Raw genomic sequence first — 22,118 nt, forward strand, 5'->3', positions numbered from 1 at the left:
AGAGTTTGAGCTTAAAGTTGAGGAGATTGCTGTTATGGATAAGAAGGTGGAGGAGTGCCTTAACGAGATTTTGATCAAAGAGAGGTATTTGGATTCAGTCTCGCATGAAGTGAAGATGAAAGAGGGGCAACTTCAAGATCAAGCTGAAGAGTTTGAGTTATTTGCTTCTCAAGTGAAGACTAAATATTTGGAAAAGAAGAAGCATTTTGCTTCACGTGAAAAATCGATGGAAGCACGACAGAAGGCCTTGGATGCACTTGAAAAATCAATACAAGAATGCGAGAAGTCTTTGGATTCAGTCTCATCTGAACTCAAGATGAAGGAGGTGAAAATTGAAGAGCAAGCCAAAGAGTTTGAGTTGTTTGCTTGTCAAGTGAAGGCTGAACATTTGGAAAAGGAGAAACACTTTGCTTCCGTTGACAAATTGATGGGAGAACGAGGGAAGACCTTGGATGCACTTGAGAAGTCGTTACAAGAGAGCAAAGAGCATTCAGAGAGACAACTTGAAGAGCAGGACAGAGTACTTCAATCAAAGCAAAATCTATTCGATTCTCAACAGTTGGAAAGAAAACAGCAACTAGACTTGTTTGGAAAATCCGTACAAGAACGTGAAAAGCAGTTGAATGCATTCCAGGAGTTGGTTCAAGAGCAGAAAGAGCATTTAGATTCGCTCTCCCACCAGATGAAAGAGAGGCAACTTGAAAAGCAGGGCAGAGAGCTAAAACTGAAGCTAACACATCACAAGTCTCAAGCGAAGGCTGAGCAGTTGGAACTGACACCCGCCGCTAATAATATGATTATTCCATATTGTACAAGTGACCAACCAGATGGTAAAATCTTGCAGTTGCCAATCGATGAGAGGTTAAACAAGGTTGAATCGGAGGGTGGCGAACTGTCAGCTCTTTTAGATGCAGATGAGATTTTAAAGCTTCTTGGAATGATTTCGCAGCATAAGCAGACTTTGAAGTTATGTCAGACACTTGGTTTTGAAGATAAAATTCCTGGTAAGTTTGTTAAAATTGGGCCTTCATAGAGTGTTGTTTCTGTTCCACTTTGACTACTGTACATTATCTCTCGGTATGTTCCTTTATTTATCTTTGAACTTTACAATATACTGAGTATATATGCGTCTCAAGTTCTAGGATACTAATGTGGATACTAATGTGAAGGTCATAGATGCCATTAGTGTGTCCCTTTCACTAATGTGATACTTATCTTCTGCTAGGTTATTATACTGCATATAGGAAATGATAGGCTGACGACTTGGAACAGGCCTTGACATGATTTCACTAGCCAAGGATACTTCACAATTACGAGATGCGTACCTTGTTAGAACTATGTACAATAACAACATTAGTTTTTTTTTTTTTTTTAAGTTGACAACAATACCAAACTAGCCCTCAGCTTACTCGAGATTCGAATTTTAAACCGGTCTAAAGTGAGGGGTGACCCACCAGGCCACAACCAACAAATCTCGTCCTTTCAGACCTCGTAAATTACCATATTACCCATTTCCCATACGTGGGATAATGCTTGTTTAGGTTTTTGTTGTTGAATACTTGAATACAGAACTCTGAACCCTGTAGCCGTCCAAGCTCTTTCTCCACAACCACCAGAATAAATCCTCTCTGCATGACATAGAAAACGTTTTCTTCCCCCCGATCAACCTCCAAATTTGAATTCATTGTTTTCTGATCTTGCTTTCCTTGTACTTTTCTTCTTCGATCTGTTCACATTTCGAAAAACGTCATCCCGTCATCTTTTATCTTCTTATTCATGCCCAAAGTTTCATCCCAATACTGCAATAGAGATGTTTCCTACCTCAAGTCTTCAACCCTCCAAATGGGTATCTGCTCAAAAGCTTGAAACTTTTCATTTCTGGAAAGCCCAATTTTCCGAAGGTACTGTCTTTTTCTCTTCAACTGCTTGTACTCTTTTGTTTCTTCCATGGTTTTAGTTACTATGCATTTGGTTGTAAACTTTTTGGACTAATTTTGTGGGTAAATTATTCTTCTTTGTTTTTGGTGATGCACTTGTGTGTTATGGGTGGTTTTGGTTTTCTTATATAAAGTAATTGCAATGTATATGATGCAGATTAGGTGTTTGAAAAAAAAAGAAAAGGTTTTGGTGTTGTAGAAGGCCTGAAGAGTAGGGATAGGGTTTTAGTTAGTGGGTAAACACAATGGAGGAGGTATGCTTGAATTTGGAAGAATGGAAGTTGGAGGTGTGCAAGCTCAAAAAGGCCTTTAAGAATTGCCTTTCCAGTTGCAATAAGATTGAAGATTGCTTCAGCTCAACCCGGAAATCGTTAGAGACTAAAACCCAAGAGCTTAAGGCCCGGGAGGAGGCAATCGGGCTCCGAGAGAAGCAGTTGGCAGAGACAGAGTCCAACTTTCAGTCCCTGTGGGGAAATAGGGAGAAGGAGTTGGATGCAATTGAGGAGGTGGTTACACAGAAGCTAGTACAAGTTGATGAAGTTACGACTGAGTTGGATCGTGTTAGTTTACTGGTTGAAGAAAAGAGGCAGGAGCTTGATACTAAAGAGAAGCGGTTTTTGGAAGTTGACAAGTTGGTTAGAGAAAATGAAAAGGAATGTGATTTGATCCAAAACTGTATTGAAGAGCGGAAGAGGAATTTGAGGAGGCTTGAGAAGGTTAGTGGGGAAATGGATGTGAAAATGAAAAGTTTTGGGGAAATGGATGTGAAAATGAAAAGTTTTAGATTGCTTGAGAAATCCATGGAGGATTGGTGCCATAAGCTTGACTTGAAAAAGAAGGAACTTGAGTGATCCTCTGAGAAGCTTGAGTTGAAAAAAGGGTTATTGAATCAAACTGTTGGAGAATTAAATGTTCTTGATGACAGGGTCAACTGCTGCCTTGATGAAGTTCAAAGGAAAGAGAGGGAACTTGAACTGAAAGAGACACAAGTTGAATCAAAAGTTGAGGAGCTCAAGTTGACAGAGATAAGGGTCGACAAACGCCTCTATGAAGTTGAATTGAAAGAAAAAAATCTCGATTCACTGAAGAAGTCAGTAGACGAGGAGAAAAAATGTTTGGTGTCACTCAGTAAGATTGCTGAAGAGCGCAAAAAGCATTTGGAGTCGCAGCAAAAGTTGGTAAAAGAGCGCAAAAAGTGTTTGGATTCCCTATCGGATGACCTTGAGAAGAAAATGAAGGGACTTCATCAACTGGCCAAAGACCTTAAATCAAAGATACAATCTGATTGTCAATTGAACACTGAGCAATCTGAACATACTCCTGGGGCTAACAATGAAGCAATTCCTAAATCTGGTAATAATGGTGTGTGCATCATTTTTTTACGTTGTTGTCGACATGTTAAAACTGAATTCTTTAAAATATCGGTGTTGTCTTCCAATATAAGAAGAAAATTGAAAGGCTGAATGAGTTTGGTTCTCGCATCTTTGTATAGCATTGGCTGCATTCCCTCTTTTCCATAACTCATAGGTTAAACAAAGACTGGAGTTGTACTTTTGCATTTTAGAGCAGCATAGTATGGTAGTCACCCGCTTTAAAAAGTTGTTGCTAAGCAGTGAGTTTTGGAATTATTTAACAATTGTCCTTCTAGGCCTACATATTATAACATTTTCCTGCTTCCTATTTAACTATGTATATGCATTTCAAAAAGAAAAAAGAACTATAATATCTAATGCTGTTACCAATTAATCATCTTTGACTAGTTCTTCTCGTTACATTTTCAGTTCAGTGGACATATCTTCTGCTACGCCTGTTCTTCATTTTGATACTATTAATCTTTGATACTTGAAAATTTTGCATACACAAAATCGGTGTTTAGGCCGGCTGTCTTGAATTTTCTCATAAATACCATCTGATATTTGAAATATGCAAACATAAACCTCAATATCTCATGTTTATTATTAGTTTTGGTTGCTCATAATTATGTTTGACATGTTACATTATAGGCCAATTGCTCACTAACCTGTATCTGCCATTTCTTTGTATCTATTGCAATTGCAGTCACCAACATCATTTCTTCCCCTGCAAAAAAGGAAAAACTAAAATTGTCTCTGGCCACAAATTCAGCCATTTTTCTTTCTTCCAACCTTGATGACTCCAAATTCCCATCCACAGACATTGAATCGCAAGTAGTTCAGCTGGCAAAAAAGGTGAATTGGAGACTTTTTGCCCCATCTGTTGGTTCTAATGAACACAATGAACAGAGAAAAAGGAAAGAACCTGATAATTTGACTTATTCTCGAAGAAGAGTTTCAACCAGGAAAGAACCTGATAATTTGACTTATCATCGAAAAAGAGTTTCAACCAGGACAGCAATTTAAGCATCTTCTGGTTCCTAGAATGAAGCCATTCATGGTAACTATTTAACACCAAAATGTAGCCTAATTCTCAAGACACCTTTTTCAGTGCAAAGTTCTCATTATAGTTTGGCAGACACCCCTGATGATGATTGTGAGATAGCTGCCATTGTGGAGAAGCATGTAGAATATATGTAGACTGACTTGACTTTCATGTATGAAGTTAGAAACCTTTGACATGATGAGAAGTACTTGAAAAATTGTGGAGCCATGATTTAATTTCAGTTGGAAATATAATTGGTTTCTGCATAGCATAGAAATGTTCTGCAAATTGCAAGGAAGTTCTTCATTCCTGCAATCCATATTGGCATGATATTTCCTTATTTTTATCAACTATATATGTTAACATGTAATATGTTGTCACTAGTCACATAATTTCTGCTTCCTATCATTTCTTAGAGAAGACATGATACTAGAGCATGTTTTTAATGAGTAATGAGGTAATAATGAAGCTGCCAAGTCTCACGGTAGATGCAACATTTCTAGCAGAAAGCAAAGATGAGAAGCAGCCATATTGAAACATCATAATGGCTTCTTCTTTTTTTTTCATTTGATTTGAAAAAAGAAAAATTACAGTACAAAGAGAAAAACCTATTACAACTTTATAGTTTATACCAATACACCATGACTGGAAACCTTATAGAGAAATGGGAAATGGCTGTCAATTGTCTGATGTCATAAATCATTAGCTTGCTAACCTCACAGTGTTGTAGATCTGCAAAATCTTTACAAGGAAAAAGATAATAATTTTACCGTACATTCATGTCACTGTAAACACTCTTGATCGAGTTTCTGGGTTAGGTGAAAAAGTTAATAGTATTGACATCTTTCCACATTGAAGACCATATCCATTTCTGAGAAGCCTCACATTCAGAAAATGAACTCAGCTTTCTGAATCAGTGGTAAACTTCTCATCTTAGTCTGAAGTGAAGTTGAGAGAGGAGAGATTGAAGGGTTTAAAGGAGTTGATTGGGAAATGTGATGAGGATTGAGGAGGTGAGGCTGAACAAGGCAATGGAGGCGTGGTGCTGTAGGGTTGAGATGAAGGAGAGGGAGGTTATTACTGGTATTTTCCTTGCATTACTGTGATCATGTTCTAGGCTGCTTCTAGTTTCATCTTTATCATCTTACTATGCTTTCTGCTGTTAATGCATTCGCTAATAGTAACTTCTTTAAGTTTGTGCTGATGCTATGGGATTCGGCTTCTGTCTAGCAGTTTTATGAGTCCTTCAATTTTATTCGCTTACAGGTACTATTCGGATTCTTATTGAGAGAAAGCAGCTGATTAAGGCTGTTCCATTTATCTGCAACTTCAAGCAAAATGACGAGTTTCCCCTGGTGCCACTCTTGAGAGAATATGTGCAAAAGAAGAGTTGCACTGAAATTTTCAGTAAAGACATATCACATGATGAAAAGGTATATTCAGCTAGTGCCTTCTAAATAGATAAATCGAGGACCATCCTTAATTAATGTACATCTCTTGGGGATGAATTTTGCTTTCAGGAAAAGGTTGTAGATGACCGAATGGCTGATCTAAGAGCTCTGATTCAGTGCATTTGAAGATCACGGCTTCGGTCGCAGTACCCACCAATTGATATTATGATGGAAATTGAATGGCTTGGGGAGCTAAAGGAGAATCCAAACCTGGTGTTATCTCTTCCGTACAGTGTTGAAAAACATAAGCAGAAAAAAGGAAGGAAGGGAAGTTCTAGAATTGCTACACCAACATCTCACACATGTAAGCTGCGTAAAAGAGCATAATTGCCAAGTTTATTGCCATAGAGAATGATTGAATTGTGAAACACCTATCTTGTTTCAAAGTCTTTCCTGCACAATCCTCATATGGTATGGCCTCGAATCATCCTAACTTACTGATTGAACAACTTTTGTATGTCTACAAATGCTTCATTTTTGTTTGTTTGTTTCCAATGCTTCCTATAGTGAGGCATAAACCGTTATTGATGAGGATTGCTTAAACTCCCCAATATGCATAGCACGTATCGTTTAACAACTCAGTTGATACTGAAACGGTTAGGATTTAAGTTTTCTTTCACAGTGTGTTTGGATGCGGGTGAATTCCCGAGAATTTAATCAAAAATAAAGAATTCCCAATTTTTTAGTACCGTTTCTCTTGTTTAGATTCTTATCCCATGAAATTAGAATTTCCATGAAAAAATAATCGTAGAATTTGGGAGGTTAAATTCCCAACTTTAATTCTTTACAAAATATGTGTCATTTGTCAATTCCCGTAACTGAGGTTAGTCTGAATACAAATTCTTGTCATTTTAAAAGTCTATATTATGAAATCGAAACAATGGATTTCTCAATTAATGGAATTGTAATTCCCATGATTTTAAAATTTGTATAAAATTTAAATTCATTCAAACGCACGCAGCATAACTGCTATTTAACGCCAACTAACGAAGTCAATTACTGACTTATCCACGTGTCAGAATCTGACGGTGAAGATACTGGGTGCATTGTATAATTTTCGATAGATTAAAATCCAAACAAACGTCAATTTTGAACAGAAACTCATACGCAGGCTCTGATTCGGATTCAGTAGGACCCGGAACTTGCCGCAAGAATAAGGCACCTCTTAGAATGTAACTTTCATTAACAAAACCAAAACTATTCTTCTCCTATGACTGCTTGTATTAGTCTAGCTCGTAAGGCTTTCAACGCACATCACTTTTTCAACATGAGTTTACTTCTTCAAAACTTTCACTACTTACTCAAGCAAGGTATGGTTTTCCAAGTAAAAACTCACTACGATGCGCCGTCTTGATAGGAACTTTAGCGGTGCCTAAAGCATCATCATGAGCATTTTTGAACCAAAAAAAAAAAATATCGTCATGAGCATTAATCTTTGAAGCAAATGATTCCACAAATATTTCGCAAGAATTTAAGAACTAGATGGAAAAGCATGGACGCACTTGCAATTCTAGCTGAAAGCAAAGGTGAGAAGCAGTTTATTATGAAACCTTACAATGTTTTATTTTTATTCGATTGGAAAAAGAAAAATTACACTTAAAAGACAAAAACCTATTACAGCTTATACCATGATAATCAAAATCGAAAACCTTACAGACAAAAAGGTAGTGCTCTATTCAACCTAGTAATAATGTTCATAGAGTCGTCCATGATATGCCCTAGCATCTAACCCAAATTTCTTCCAGACATGCTTGAATTCAATAGCGTTGGAAATGGCTTGTCGATTGTTTAATGTAATGAATCAGTAGCTTGGGTGGTTGATTTGCAAAATCTTTATGAGCAAAAAAATAATAATTTTACAGTGCTATGATAGCACTGTAAAACACTTCAGTTTCTGGGTTAAGTGAAAAAGTTAATACTATTAACATCTTTCCCCATTGAAGACCATATCCATTTCCATGGTTACCATTGTTATTGCCACACCACTTCTCTTCCTCTTACTCTGTATAGTAAGATTCCCCACCAATCACCTCCCTTCATTCTCCCCACTCTCAAATCCAACGGTCACAAAACACCCATTTGAATACGGCAAGTCCTTAATAGACTCTGATACCCGCTGAAAAAATTTCAGAAAAAACATTCATTACTGTACCAAAGCACAAAAAAAGAAAGAAGCAGCCTTTTAGCTTTGATCATCATCCCCATTTCAGAGAAACCTCACACTCTCAAAAGACCAAGCCTTTACCTCAGAAATGGACTCAGTTTGCTGAATTTGTGGTATTTTTCATCTTTATTCTGAATTCGTGGTTAAAGGTTTCATTTTTTCTACTGAACAAGTGGTAAAGTTTTCATCTTTATTCTGAATTTGTGGTAAAATTTGCATCTTTAGTCTGAATTTGTGGTTAAGTTTGCATCTTTGGTCTGAATTTGATGTAAAGTTTTCATCTTTAGGGTTTTTGGGAGGCTAATGATGACGGAGGAGCGGTTTGACCCGACCCGGAACCGGGTCCGGGCCGGGTTCCGGGAGCTGGGAAGGTTGGTGAAGCAGATGGAAGGTGTAGAGTTGAAGCTGAGGTGTGATTCTGAAGCGAAAGCGGTGGAGATTGAAGAAGGTAAGAAGAAACTGAGCTGTCTTGAGTTGAAATTTGAAGAGAAAAATAGAGAGCTTAGTGCTAGGGAGAAGAGGATAGAGGAGCTTGAGGGGAAGGGGGAGGATGTGAAGGTGAGAGGGGAGAGATTGAAGGGTTTACAGGAGTTGATTGTGAAATGTGATGATGAGGTGACGCTGAAGAGGGTGAGGATTGATTTGTTACAGAAATCGATGATGGAGTGTTCGAATATATTGGAAGCTAGAGAGAGGAAGATCAGGGAGTGTAATGTGGGTTTTGATTTGCTTAAGAAGTCGATGGAGGAGTGGGGATGTGGAGTTGAGATGAAGGAGAGGGACGTGGAAGGGTTTGTGGTGAAGATGGAGTTGAAGGGGAAAGAGGTGGAGTCGAAAATTGAGGAGCTTGAGTTGATTGATAAGAGGGTGAAGGATTGTGTTGGTGATGTTGAGTTGAGAGTAGGGCAGTTTGAAGAACTTGAGAAATCGATGCAGGATGGAATGCAAGAGTCGGTGCGTGAGGGGGAAAGGAATTTGGATTCAGCTCGAAAGGCAGTGGAAGAGAGGGAGAAGGTTCTGGAGTTGCTAGGCCGGAAACTTGAAAGGAAGGAGAAGGAACTTGAAGAGCAGGCCAATGAGGTTAAGTTGAAAGAGAGTGTAGTAAAATCGAGGATTGAGGAACTGGATTCAAAGGACAAGATAATGAATGAACTCCTCAATGATGTTCAATTGAAGGAAAAAGGCTTGGAATCATTTAAGGAATCATTACAAAAAGACAGAAAGCATTTGGATTTGCTCCAAGAGTCGACAGCAGAGCGTGAGCAGCAGTTGGATTCACTCCAAAGATCGGTGCAGGATCGTGAAAACAGTTTGCTTTTGAAACAAACATCGGTACAAGAGCGTGAAAGAAATGTGGATTCACTATACCATGGACTTCAAAGGAGAGAAAGGGAACTAGAAAAGCAGGCCAAAGAGCTTGAATCAAAGCAGAAACAGTTTGATTCGCAGAGGAGGGGTAAGCATTTGGAACCTAACCCTGCTGCTAGAGATGCCAATGTTGTTTCATCCACTAGTGATCAATCCCGGATCAACATGGATGGTCGAAGCTTACAGTTAGTCATGAATGAGCAAGTGGAAAAAATTGATTCCGCAGGTAGCCTAATATCAGATGTTCTACATGCATCATCAGACCCGGCGAAATTGGTTTTGGATGCAATGGAAGGGTTTTATTCGTCAGATCTTGATGTGGAAAACAGAGATCTTGATCATTTGAGGGTTGTAAGAAAGAGCTGTATTCTTTTGCTACAGCAGTTAAAGAGAATGTCACCAATAATTAATCCTCAGGTGAGAGAAGAAGCAGTGAAATTGGCAGCTGTTTGGGATGAGAAGATGGCAGATACCGCTGATGATGATGATAATAGTTGGGGGGCTTTGGGCTTTTTGCTGCTGATCACTACATATGAATTGACAAGTAATTATCATTTGAGGGAGCTTCGAATGCTTCTTGATATGGTTTCTCAGCCAGAACAAGTTGCTGAGTTAAGTAGGGCTCTTGGTATCACTGATAAGGCTCCTGGTGAGTTCTTTTTGTGTTTCAAAGTCATCTTTCTGTAAGTGTTGCTTATTTTATCACACTGATAACATCCATATCACAATAAGCATTTGATAATGTTTATGGTTGGCCTTAGAAGACCTGCGCTTTAGATGACAAGAGAAAATGAATGTTCATATTTCTTGCATTGTACTGAATATTGCTGGTTACATTCACTATTGGGCATGCCTTATATTCTGCAGTTTACTCCCAGCATCTAAGTTGTAATTTAGCTCAAAAAGTTGCAAGCAAGGAATCCATTAGCTTAGTTCATGATGATTATCCTTTTTGGTCGTTATATACTTCAAAGATCATAATTTTGCATTGCAAATGATTTGTTGTTTAGGAACTGAACTCTTCTTGACATGTGTGCCTCCTTCGCTCTTCTTGACGTACCATTTCATCGTACGTCTTTTAATTTCAATTTGTGCAAGTATAAATCAGTCTTTTATGCTGTCTATCTTCGACCAGAAGTACCACCTCATGGTTGATGTATGTAACAGAAGAATTGTCTTGTTCATCTTTAGTTTTGGTTAAAATATTAAAATGTAATCACTTAGCAGTTTAGCCAAATCACCAATTAATACAATTGGCATACAATGGTCTGCATGTAGTGCTTCATAATTCATATTCAAGTTTATCGACCGACTAACCCTTTTACTTCCTTTTCTGTGTTTCTTATTATACTTGCATAGTGATGAACGCCGTTTCTTCCATAGTCAAGTCTGAGCCATCAGAATCTTCACTGGCTCGAAATGAAGCAATCCTTTCTCCTCCAAATAATAATACACAGAATGAAAGGATTGTTTCACTTTCTTCCATTGCCAAGATTAAGGTACCAGAATCTTTTGGAACTAGAAATTCAACAACTCTTTCTTCACTGAATAATGCTGAGCAACCAGAATCTTGTCTTACTAGCAATGTAGCAACTTTTTCTTCAACGAATAATTCTTCACAGAAAAACTTGTTGGTGGCTCTTCAATCATCATCAGATCCAGCAAAACTTGCTTTGGATATGATGCAACGGTCTTTTACATATTACTGGAGTCATAGAGATGTTAGTTCCAAAGAAAAGGTTGTATCGAGTAATATTTCTCTATTGAAGACTCTGATGGGACTCTCCATACATGTTGGACCTCATCTGAAAGAAAATGCAACAAATTTAGCATCCCAGTGGAGAGCACAGTTGATAGCTGATGCTGAGGATTCATTGGAGAGTTTGGGATATTTGCTGTTTATAGCTATGTATGGATTGGTTGCAACCTTACCTGAAGATGAGATTATAATGCTTCTTAGAAGGGTTTCGCAGCATAGACAGTCTCTATTGTTATGTCAGACACATCCTTTTGCAGATTATATCCCTGGTTAGTTTCTTCAAAATTAGCTTTCATGTTGTGATGTGTATATCCCTGGTCTCCAAACTTTTCTTTCTTGGTATGCTTTTCAAATCTTGGTTTTCATTTTTATGAACCCTACAATTTTTCCTTTCCATGCATTGCAGATTTTATACAGATGCTTATTGAAAAGAAGCTACTGATAGAGGCTGTTAAATCTATTTGTGCCTTCAAATTAAATGACAAGCTCCCCCCAGTGCCACTCTTAAGAGAATATGTGGAGGATGTAATGATGTCTGAAGTAATTTGCAGGTCACAGATGACACCTGATGAAAAGGTACCTTGTAGCACTTTCTTGGATTTCCATTTACTTCTGTTTAATCAATTACCTCTAGGATTATCCGCAGTGTAAAAATATGATGGCTTTATTCATTTTTATTATTTTTCACAGGATAAGGCTGTGATTGGTAAGATAGCTAAGCTAAGAGCTGCCATTCAGTGCATGAAAGATTACAACCTCGAGTCTGAATACTCGAAGACTGTTGAAATCCAAATAGTTCAGCTGGAAATGCTCAAGGAAAAATGGAGAAGTTTGGCGCCCAAAGTTGAACAAGAAGAGAGAAAAAGAAAGAACCCTTGTGCTAGCTCTTCTGCCCCAAAGTCACAACCAGGAAAAGTATCAAAAATAAAAATCATCTTCAGTGGTTCGAAACACTAATGTGAAGTTCCACTCCTGCGAAACTACGAAGTAACACTTTATATCATAACCCGGGATAACCTTCCCTCTGCTAATTGCTGAAGATAGTCTACCATTCACTCCTAATCGTACGCGTATCCATGGCACAGCTTTTAGGAAAAAGCTCATATTTTGAATGAACTGCCGGTAGAAACTAGAAAGTAGAGACCCTTGACATAGGTGAATATGTATGTAGTTCTTTAAATGGTGTCCACTGTTAATTGGGATGGTATTAGCTTGTGTAGTATTCCAGGTTAGTCTATGCTGATTTAACTCATCTCTATATTACTAGGTTTGTTGGCTTTAGGTTATTTAGTTTTTTACCAAGTAGAAAGTATTGACTTTTAGTTCATTCTCAATTTTAATGCATAAACCACAAAAGAATCAACCCCAAGCTAGCACAGTTTACTCCAAGCTAGAGAAAAAGGCCTCAAAGATATAGTTGCTGATGGTGATTCTAAACCCAATAGCATTGCATCATCAAACTGCTAGGAGCGAAATAAATTAGAGGATCATCAGGCTGCTACAGACAAGTCTAATTACATAGCATCATCAGTTCATTACCCAATCCTAAAGTTACTAACAGCAATTTCATTGACAAAATAAAGCATATTTAAGATGAAATAAAGAAGAAGAAACTAGAACATAATCACAATGCACAAATAAATAAGGACAAGTTGAACTGGTGCAAGATACATTTCAGCGAAAAAATAAATCTGATCCTCAGTTCTTTATAAATAATCCCAACCATTCAACCAACAACATGTGAGCAGTACTACTTAACTATAATATTGTACATAGTCCTAAAACAGCTGACAATTCGCTCCCTCCGATTCAGCCATCTAAATCAGTAACTGTTTCATAAAGCTATTAATCGCATTTTCTCCACAACACTTGTCATACACATCGATAAATTTGTTTAACATCGTTTGTTGCACTCGGTACTTTTTTAGTTTGCTTGTACTTGTCAACTGTGTTCAATTTGTATACCAATACCGATAGATAGGAGGTATCCTTTCATCATAATAATCCCTATAGCTTCGCAGATGGTGGCCGTCTTCCCTATGAAGTCAATTGTTGTGGCAACCCAATATGATTTAGTTGTATTACCGGACGCCTTGCATAATACATGATCAGGTTGCGGGGTGGCACTGGTATTCTTTCTTGTTAACTCGGCAGCGGCGGAGGTGGCGGAGGCGTTGGTGGAGCATGTGCTATCCATCATAAGTTGTGGTAGACTTCTATATGTTATGAGATGATCTAAGGTAGGTCTAAAACCAACTGTTCCAATAGCTCGTATACCAGCTATGAATACTCGGACACAAAACTTGTATCCTCTAGACCGAATTCCATCAAATATAAATGATTCCAGCTCTTTTGCGGTGGTGGATGCGGCGGCGGAGCATGTACTGTCCATCATTGGTTGTGGTAGAGTTCTATATTTAACGAAATAATCTAGGGTGGGTTTAAAGCCAAATGTTTCAATAGCTCGCAAAGCATCTTTGAATCCTTGGCCATAAACGTCATCGATTTTACACTGAATGTTATTTACTAAAGACTCTCTCAGCTCTTCTGTATATTGAACTTGTTTATTGGTTTTGTGCGAGTTATCAAAACCACTTGAAGGAAACCACTCCAACCATTTGTGAGCCATGAATTCGCATAAACCTTCTTCAGTCCTTATGAATTCCTTACAGTCTCCCATATACGGTATACCTATCAATATTATACAAATAGGTAGGAACACATGTTTATGGATGATGATCACTAACATATATAATCAATTAAGTACAAATATAAGTCGATCGATAAACCAAAAAGATAAAATTTCGTTTTCAAACCTTGTCCACATATCCATGCATGCATCATCTCATGAGCCAAGATCGCTCCTATTTCTATGCTGTATATGCACGTACAAATTAATTACTTGAGATAGAAAAATTGCAAAGCCAAAAAAATTGAACAAAAAGTTAAAGAGGAATACTTGACCTATTCCATAAAGCTGGGGAAATATGATCGATGTTATAGGATTCATAAACTATATCAAGGTGTGTGTATATATATATATATATATGTATGACAAAGAACACGTGTACATACTCTGGTTTTCCGAACAAAATTATGATTGTCCGTCCTAGTGCGAGCTTCCAAACCTTTTTGTTATCTCCTCCACTTCTTGAATATTTTTCTATCTGTTACAGAGAAAAAATAGCATATGTTTGGTTTACCATTTTAATCCACATATATAACTTAATATGATAAACAAATATAAACTGCAGGATCCATATATATGATTAGATCATGACAAATCATTCAAATTTAAAATATCATCATAGGGATGCACATACAGTTTTGGACAGATTATACTAAATCATTCTTTTTTTTTTAATCTAGATCTTAAATCTTATCGTTTCATGATATATAGAGACCAAAAAATTGAACAAATTTTGGAGCGTCTAGATCATGCAATTCCATAAAAGAAAAAAAAAAGCTAGTCAAAAATTCAATATTTTTGAGGCTAAATTCTTACCGTTTGAATTCCACTTATGATAAGTCTGGATATGATACAATTTATATTTATATCCCATATACTGGGAATGAACACGCCAAGTGGATTATCTGTACTACAAAACGAAAAGGTTAAAACAGATTACGGTTGTAACAAAGCATTTGTGATGTTAAATAGTTTTGAGAAACATCCATTCTTTTGTTCTTGTCGATGAGTTATGACTTGGTTGGTTAGGTAGGCTAACCAACAATGTTGAGGTCATAGATTCAAATCTCACCGACGTATATATAATTATATATATAGGGTGTGTGAGTCTATAATAAAAAAATTTAAAGAAAAAAAAAAAAAAAAACCAATCTTTTGTTCTTTCTTGAAGGACGACACTGGTAGAGATCAGTAAAATATCATGCATAAATTGTTTAGTGATATAATGAGCCAAATCATACATAACTAAACAATTTTAGATTTTATTAATATATTTATCTTCTTACAGTTATAAGAACCATAGAAATTGATCTCTTTTGCGTGCATATAGAGTAAAACGATGAACCATGTACAATTCTAGAGTTTAGTCCCGTGTTACCTTGACTCCTGTTGCGAAATCTTCTCATATGATTCTTGTCGATGAAAAATATGGGAATTTTTTCATCCACTTTAAGTTCTTCGATTTTGTAGAATTTCAACACACTTTGGATTATGGAATTGCATTCATATGAATTCGTGACTGCTATAGAAGAGCAGTCTGAGCATAGTTCTCGACCATCTTCAAGGTCCAGACATCCTGTTTCTCCATCTTCCTATATACATATATAAGCAATCAAAAGAAAAAAAAATCCAGTTTCAGTTAGCTTTTATTTTATCTAAATAGAATAGGGTCTCGTAATATTTATTTATAAGAACATCTATTCTGAGGAGGAGCCAATGAAATAAACCTTGAATCTGTGACAAGAATCACACTCTGACGGGAAATTGCTTGTCAAATACCAATAATGTTTCACATCCTCCTATACAAGGGAGTTCACAACAAAAAAAAAAAAAAAGGGCTCAAGATCAGTTTAATGAGGTTGAATAGAAAACTCTATGGCTTTGCATGATGCATGCAGCAGCCTAAAGTAGAGTTTCAACAAACATGGATGAATTGGAAGCAATGAAATTAACATAAAAAGACAATTAAACACTACTTACAGAGTTGTTATTCTGTGACATCGATCTATACGATCCCGACATGAAGGAACAGCACGAGGAGTAGTCTATATTGTAGGATTATTTGGAAAACCCTCTACATATTTTTGAATGTTTGAGTAGTCCCCTTTATACTAGCAATTCTTTTCCTAATATTTTTTGGGTTAGGAAACCTTGTCCTATCATGCCCAGACCAAGATCTTTTCCTATCTTGCCCAGATTGTAATTTGACTTGTTTCACAAGTTTAGGGATCCTACTTAGAAATATTTCAATTCGTTTTTCAGTTAATTTGTTTTCATCCTTTTGGCCAAACACTTTTATACACCTAAGCAATCATTGTCTCCATCATTGTATTACCAAAGCCACATCTAAGAAAATAATTTAGTCATATCCAAGATCATATATGTCATAAACCACCACACCAACGTTTCGTCTCATCATGTGTTAAGAGAAGTTAATTTTACGATTGATGCTTTGACGGGTTATTAATCCCATAATCTTGTGACTACACTATTTCTCTTCCGAGATCAATTTTTCCGTTGATGCTTTAAAGAATCTTGATTGTTAAACATGTGGAGGAGCTTGATGAGTTGAAGGTGAGGGTGAGTGAGAAGAAGAAAGAGTGTGATTTGGTGAGAGGCAAGTTGAGGGCAACGAGTTTGTTTGGAAGTTAAAACATTCTGATTCTGAAGTGCATGGAACTTGCCCCTGCCTCTGACGATATGATTAATACGGATGGTAGAAGCTTTGAGGTGATCCCTGGTAAGTTTTGGCTATGAGTATTGCTATCTTTCATACATACATACATACATGTCTAAGTTTATTATTATTATTATTATTATTATTATATTTCTATTTGCATTCATAATATTAGGCTATATGCTTGTTAGTTGTGTAAACTTGACTAACATACGTACATACATGCCATTCTGTCCGTTGTGCTCCAGTCACAGTTTTCTTATGCGTGATCTAGTAAACAATGGGTTCGACCATTGCCAACGTGCTTTGTGTTGATTGATAAACCGAAGATGCGTCAGGACTTCAAGATTTGTGTTGCGCAATGTACAATTAGGACTTCAAGATATGTCTTAGGCTATGTACAATTACGTGAAGTTGTAGGATTCTTAACAGATTGATTGAATCCGTTTTGATTATTTTTGTTAGTGCAGGTACTAGATTACTGGTTTTTTCCTTGCATTGCTGTTAATGCATTCGCTAATAGTAACTTCTTTAAGTTTGGGTGATGATGCTATGGAATTCAGACTTCTGTCTAGCAGTTTGATGAGTCCTTCAATTTGTTTCACTTAACAGGTATTATTTGGAATCTTATTGTGAGAAAGCAGCTGATTAGGGCTTATTACATTTATTTGCAACTTCAAGCAAATTGCATGTTTCCCCTGGTATCACTCTTGAAAGAATATGTGGAGGATGCCAAAAAGATTTGCATTGAAATTTTCAGTAAAGACGTATCATTTGATACATTCAACAAGCTCCTTGTAAAGTTGTAGATACATAAATCCAGGACCATCCTTAATTAATGTGAATCTGTTGGGGATGAAATTTGCTTTCAGGAAAAGGTTGTAGATGACCAAATAGCTGGTCTAAAGAGTTCTGATTCAGTGCATTTGAAGATCCCAGCCTCGAGTCGCAGTACTCACCAATTGATATTACGAGGGAAATTTAAGGGCTTGGGGAGCTACAGGAGACCCAAACCTGGTGAAATCTCAATTGTCCAATGTTGAAAAACATGAGCACAAAAAAGGAAGGGAAATTCTAGAATTCCTACTCCATCTCACACATCAACTGCGTAAAAGAGCATAATTGCTAAGTTTATTGCCATAGAGAATGCTTGAATTGTGAAACACCTACACGATCCTCATCTGGTATGGCCTCGTATCATCCTAACCTTTACTGATTGAACTACTTTGGTATGTCTACACTAAACCAAATCACAATCAAGCACCCTTCCATACATAACTTGCATCCTTTAAGCACCTAATACATACAGTGCTGACAATTGTAGTCCCAGAAACCACAAGCCAAAATACCACCAAGATTCCGACACGGATCTGGTAAATCTTTCTGCTCTTTACCTTTTGGGTTTCCTGGTTGACAATGGATACATCAAAGTTTTGACCTCTTCCAAGAAACCGAACACATTGGAGTACCCATTTTGGATTATCATATTATGCTATGCTAAATGCACTCTTATGCTAATTTATGTTCTTGTTTGTGTTGGTGTGAGTTTAGTTTACCACCTCTGATCTTCACACAAGCACCGGATGATTTCTAAGCATTCCAACTTTAACTAAATGATCTTAATTTGATGATAAGATTCACTCGAGAAGTCGTTAGAAGAGAGCAGAGCATAGAGAGAGACTACTTGTAGAGCAAAGAGAGACAACTTGTAGAGCAGGATAAAGAGCTTCAATCAAAGCAAAAAGCAAAGACTATTTGATTTTCAGCAATTAGAAAGAGAAGAGCAACTTCATTCATATATGAGTTCCATACGAAAATGTGAAAAGGAGTTCAATGTGCTCAAAATTCAGTTAAAGAGCTACATACAAAAATGTGAAAAGCATTCCAATGTGCTCCAAAAGCATTTCAATGTGCTCCAAAATTCAGTTCAAGAGCTCCATACAATAATGTGAAAAGCATTAGCATTTCAATGTGCTCAAAAAGCATTTCAATGTGCTCAAAAAGCATTTCAATGTGCTCCAAAATTCAGTTCAAGAGCTTCATACAAAAATGTGAAATTCAGTTCAATGTGCTCAAAGGCGTAGAAAAGACCTCTTCGGTGGAACAGGTGTGATGGGCTTCTTGCCTTCAGTCGTCAGGGAAATTTCCAGTTCTGATCTGGGATAAGACACGTTACGTTTGGGATTTGGAGACTGAAAAAAAATGAAATGAATTAGAACAAAACAAGTAACAATAAAAAAAAACCTAAACGAAAGTGATTGTACATCTTTATTTGGACGTTTCCACAAGAACCTCATAGGGAACCCAAAAAGTATAACGGGACCTCGAGGTGGCTTGTCACCACCGCCACCGCCACCGCCATTGCCATTGCCGTCTTTGGGTGGATCACCGCCGCCGCCACGGTCACCGCCACCGCCAGACAGAGGAGGAAGCACAGGGACAATCAAATGAGGGCTGAAGGCAAACATTCTGTAACAGGCCATAAACCACAAACTCAAAAAATAGACACAGTGAAACAAAAATCAAAAACCATAATCACTGAACAATCCCCAAGCCATTAACAAGAATAAAGAAAAGAAAAAGACCACAAGCCATAACCTTAAGCTTCTTTCCGGTTCAGGCCTTCAATTTTTCTTCTTTCTCCTGGACCTGGAGGCTGCAGTTAAGGAAGCTGGAGAGGAAATTATATAGGAAACCCTAGCTGGGTTACTGTACAAATATGGGCCTGCCCAGGCAGATCAGGGAAAATGTGAAACTTTGGGCCTCTCCCATACAAGAGGTGAAAAACCAGTAACACCATGGTAGGAGAAAAGAAAAACATGAACCCAGTAAACCTGGCCCACCATTACAGATCCAAAAAATTGGGCCTCTCACTCACACAGCGGAGGCCCAATTGTTTCAAACCAGAAACGAAGAGAAAAATAGGATTCTGAAGATCAAAAGAAAGAACGAACCCCCGATTTAAAATTTTATTAAAAAGAAAAACAAAAAGGCATAAATTTCCGGCCAAACCCGCCGGATGTAACCATAAATTGATAAAAACAAAAACAAAAAAGCATAAATAACTAACCATTGAATTGATAGAACTTGCGGCCAAATTCGCCGGATACAACCACTTCCGTCATCAACCCAGTTGAAATTTCACTCCTTGTCTGAGGCATCAAATCATCGACAGATCAACCCAGTTGAAATTTCACTCCTTGTCTGAGGCATCAAATCATCGACAGATCGAGAGACTTGACAAATCAGACAAGAAGCAAAGCTTCAAAAAATTCAGCATCGGAAATCTTCATATGGAGAGAGAGAGGGAGAGAGAGAGAGGCAGGAGGGGAGGAGAGCTTCAGATCTAGAGGTCTGAGAGAAGGAGAGAGAAAGAGATGGGTTTGAGAACGAGAAAAAAGAGAGAGAGAGGGGTTTGAGAGAGAAAAATGAAAGGTGGAGGCTGTACGGGTCCTCTATCAATATATATTGGTAGGGTTTGGGGGAGACTCTCCACCTATAAGTTAAACACACGTGGCACACGCAGTCAATCTAGAAATCTACCCTCCACCGACTGATGTGCAAACGCGTCGTCTTCTCAGGTTCTTGATCATTAAACTGACTGAAATTACCACAGCTTTTTGCATTTAATACTGAATTTTACCAGATTCCTGTTGAAAATTACCATCAGCTATTCAGCTTTTGCACATTGATGACGCAAAATATAAAAGACAAATATTGAAAAGGATCCCCTCCTTGGCTCTTTTGGGCCTTGTTTATCCTTGACATCTAATCTGAGCCATCTATTCAAAATCTGAAGGTTATTAATATGACACATCAGCATCTTTTCCCTCACAACTCATAACGGACGTTTTTTTTTTTTGACGATGTTATTTTTTTCCTTCTTTGTCTCACAACTACGTTTTTGTGTTCTTCCCCAAACATTAGGGGAAATGAATGCTAAGACGCTGATGTGTCATATTAATTGCTTTCAGATTTTGAATAAATGGCTCAGATTAGAAGTAAAGGATAAACAAGACCCAGAAAAACCAGGAGAGGATTCTTATCCTTTCACCCAAAAAAAAAGGATCCTTATCCAAATATTGAAAATTGATATATTAACTATTATTTGAAAGAATTAAAAATCAGAAGGTGAATAAATCGCTAATTACTTACGGTCTACGAATTTATGCTACAATCAAGGCAAATAATCAGGTTAATTTTTGTCGATGAGGTTAAGAGGATTGGTTGGAGGAAACGGATTCGGTCCACCAACGTTAAAATTCATTTTTAATTCATGTTTTTTCGATGAGTTCCCTTCTTCATTTTTAATTTTCTTTTTCAATTCGTATTGGATCCGAATGATGCAAGATTGGGTGTCCCATTGAACCTTTGGATCAGAACCAGCAAAAACAGAAGCAAAGAAGCTCGACCAGGTCCGTTGATTCATACCCAGAACTCCACAAGTGCTTGTGATTAATTAGTTTTCAACAGATTGGAAGTTGATGTATAAGATTGAAAATTGGATATGTACGAGAGAATCTCCATGGGCTCGACCTCCGATCAGTTATCTCCATGGCTAAGGTAGATTGAAATTTTCAGGTAAACCAGCAGAAAGGAAGATTGAGAAGGAGGAGAAGACCAAGCTAGGGACGAACGATGAAGATAGCAGAAGAAAATTGAAGACGGTCGTCATCCTTGGAACTCTCAGTTTGGGGTAAATTAATGGTCAGGTGCTGAGGTGTATTGTTAATGGCCATTGGATTTTAAATGAACGGTTGAGATTCAAAGTCAAGAATAATAAGCCAAGGAGGGGAAATGTGTTTTTTATAAACACCGTGATGTGAGTCATTTATAAACTTTTGTTGTTGACTGTCTACGTGGTGAATTGGGTAACTTTCATTTTAAATTTTATTGGTTTCTATGTTCCCTTGTGTTTGTAACCGTGTTAATATAATAAAAAGAAATTTTACAAATAATACCCGGTTACAACTTCAAAAACTATTAGATTAGTACCCCCAACGTCAAAATTCGGCCTACTATCAATACATGCCGTCTTTAACGGCGTTAACCCTTCACCTTTTTTAGAATATTTTCGTCTCTTGCTATTTTAACTTGATTTTGAGGTTTTCATTCCTTATTCAATCAACTACTATTTTCTCACCTCAACAAACAACCATCAATCCCACCACTAAACTCTTCATCAACGCAGCTAACACCATGATGTAATACCCTAATCCCTACTCCCCAATTCCCATCAACCTTAACCTAAATCATCCAAATTATCTACTTCATCAATTCAATCCATAATATCAACTTCAAAAAAACTATTAGATTAGTACCCCAACATCAAAATTCGGCATACTATCAATACATGTCGTTTTTAACAACGTTAAGCCTTCACCTTTTTTGGGATATTTTCGTCTCTTGTTGTTTTAACTTGATTTTGAGTTTTCAAGAGATTGGTTGTGGTTGAGACAGAAGAGACGCAAACAAAAGGATGCAGAGACCACTGAGCTCCTCGTTCCCCATTGATTATAAATCACCTCCCTGCTTCTGCAAATGGTTCTTCTTCATAGCCTATGTAATTGATTAGAGGTCAGCTCTCGGTTTCTCCTGTAGTGTATTTTGTTATAAGCTGCCAAAGCTGGATGCAGTTGGCATAGTGTATTTTGTTATGGTACACACACTGCTTTC

General features: G+C 37.4%; 3 protein-coding genes across 3 annotated transcripts; 2 read left to right on the forward strand and 1 right to left on the reverse strand.

The window, feature by feature from the left end:
• Positions 1–1,523: 1,523 nt before the first annotated feature.
• On the forward strand, positions 1,524–4,020 carry LOC101313715. The gene is made up of 2 exons (XM_004302436.1): positions 1,524–1,901; positions 2,095–4,020. The coding sequence occupies exon 2, from the start codon at positions 2,183–2,185 to the stop codon at positions 2,786–2,788; it is 606 nt and encodes a 201-aa protein (XP_004302484.1). The 5' UTR covers positions 1,524–1,901; positions 2,095–2,182; the 3' UTR covers positions 2,789–4,020.
• Positions 4,021–9,426: 5,406 nt separating this feature from the next.
• On the forward strand, positions 9,427–12,064 carry LOC101314000 (protein FRIGIDA-like). Its single transcript, XM_004302437.1, has 4 exons — positions 9,427–9,966; positions 10,677–11,345; positions 11,483–11,652; positions 11,767–12,064. Exons 1-4 carry the CDS (start codon positions 9,483–9,485, stop codon positions 12,031–12,033), a joined length of 1,590 nt encoding a protein of 529 aa, XP_004302485.1. The 5' UTR covers positions 9,427–9,482; the 3' UTR covers positions 12,034–12,064.
• Positions 12,065–18,459: 6,395 nt separating this feature from the next.
• On the reverse strand, positions 18,460–19,762 carry LOC101314291. The gene is made up of 4 exons (XM_004302438.1): positions 19,513–19,762; positions 19,041–19,167; positions 18,707–18,911; positions 18,460–18,634 (listed from the first exon to the last, which is right to left on the reverse strand). The coding sequence occupies exons 3-4, from the start codon at positions 18,908–18,910 to the stop codon at positions 18,515–18,517; spliced, it is 324 nt and encodes a 107-aa protein (XP_004302486.1). The 5' UTR covers position 18,911; positions 19,041–19,167; positions 19,513–19,762; the 3' UTR covers positions 18,460–18,514.
• Between the last annotated feature and the right edge of the window lie 2,356 nt (positions 19,763–22,118).

Source organism: Fragaria vesca, linkage group LG6 (genome assembly GCF_000184155.1).
Source record: "Fragaria vesca subsp. vesca linkage group LG6, FraVesHawaii_1.0, whole genome shotgun sequence".
Classification (NCBI taxonomy): domain Eukaryota; kingdom Viridiplantae; phylum Streptophyta; class Magnoliopsida; order Rosales; family Rosaceae; genus Fragaria; species Fragaria vesca.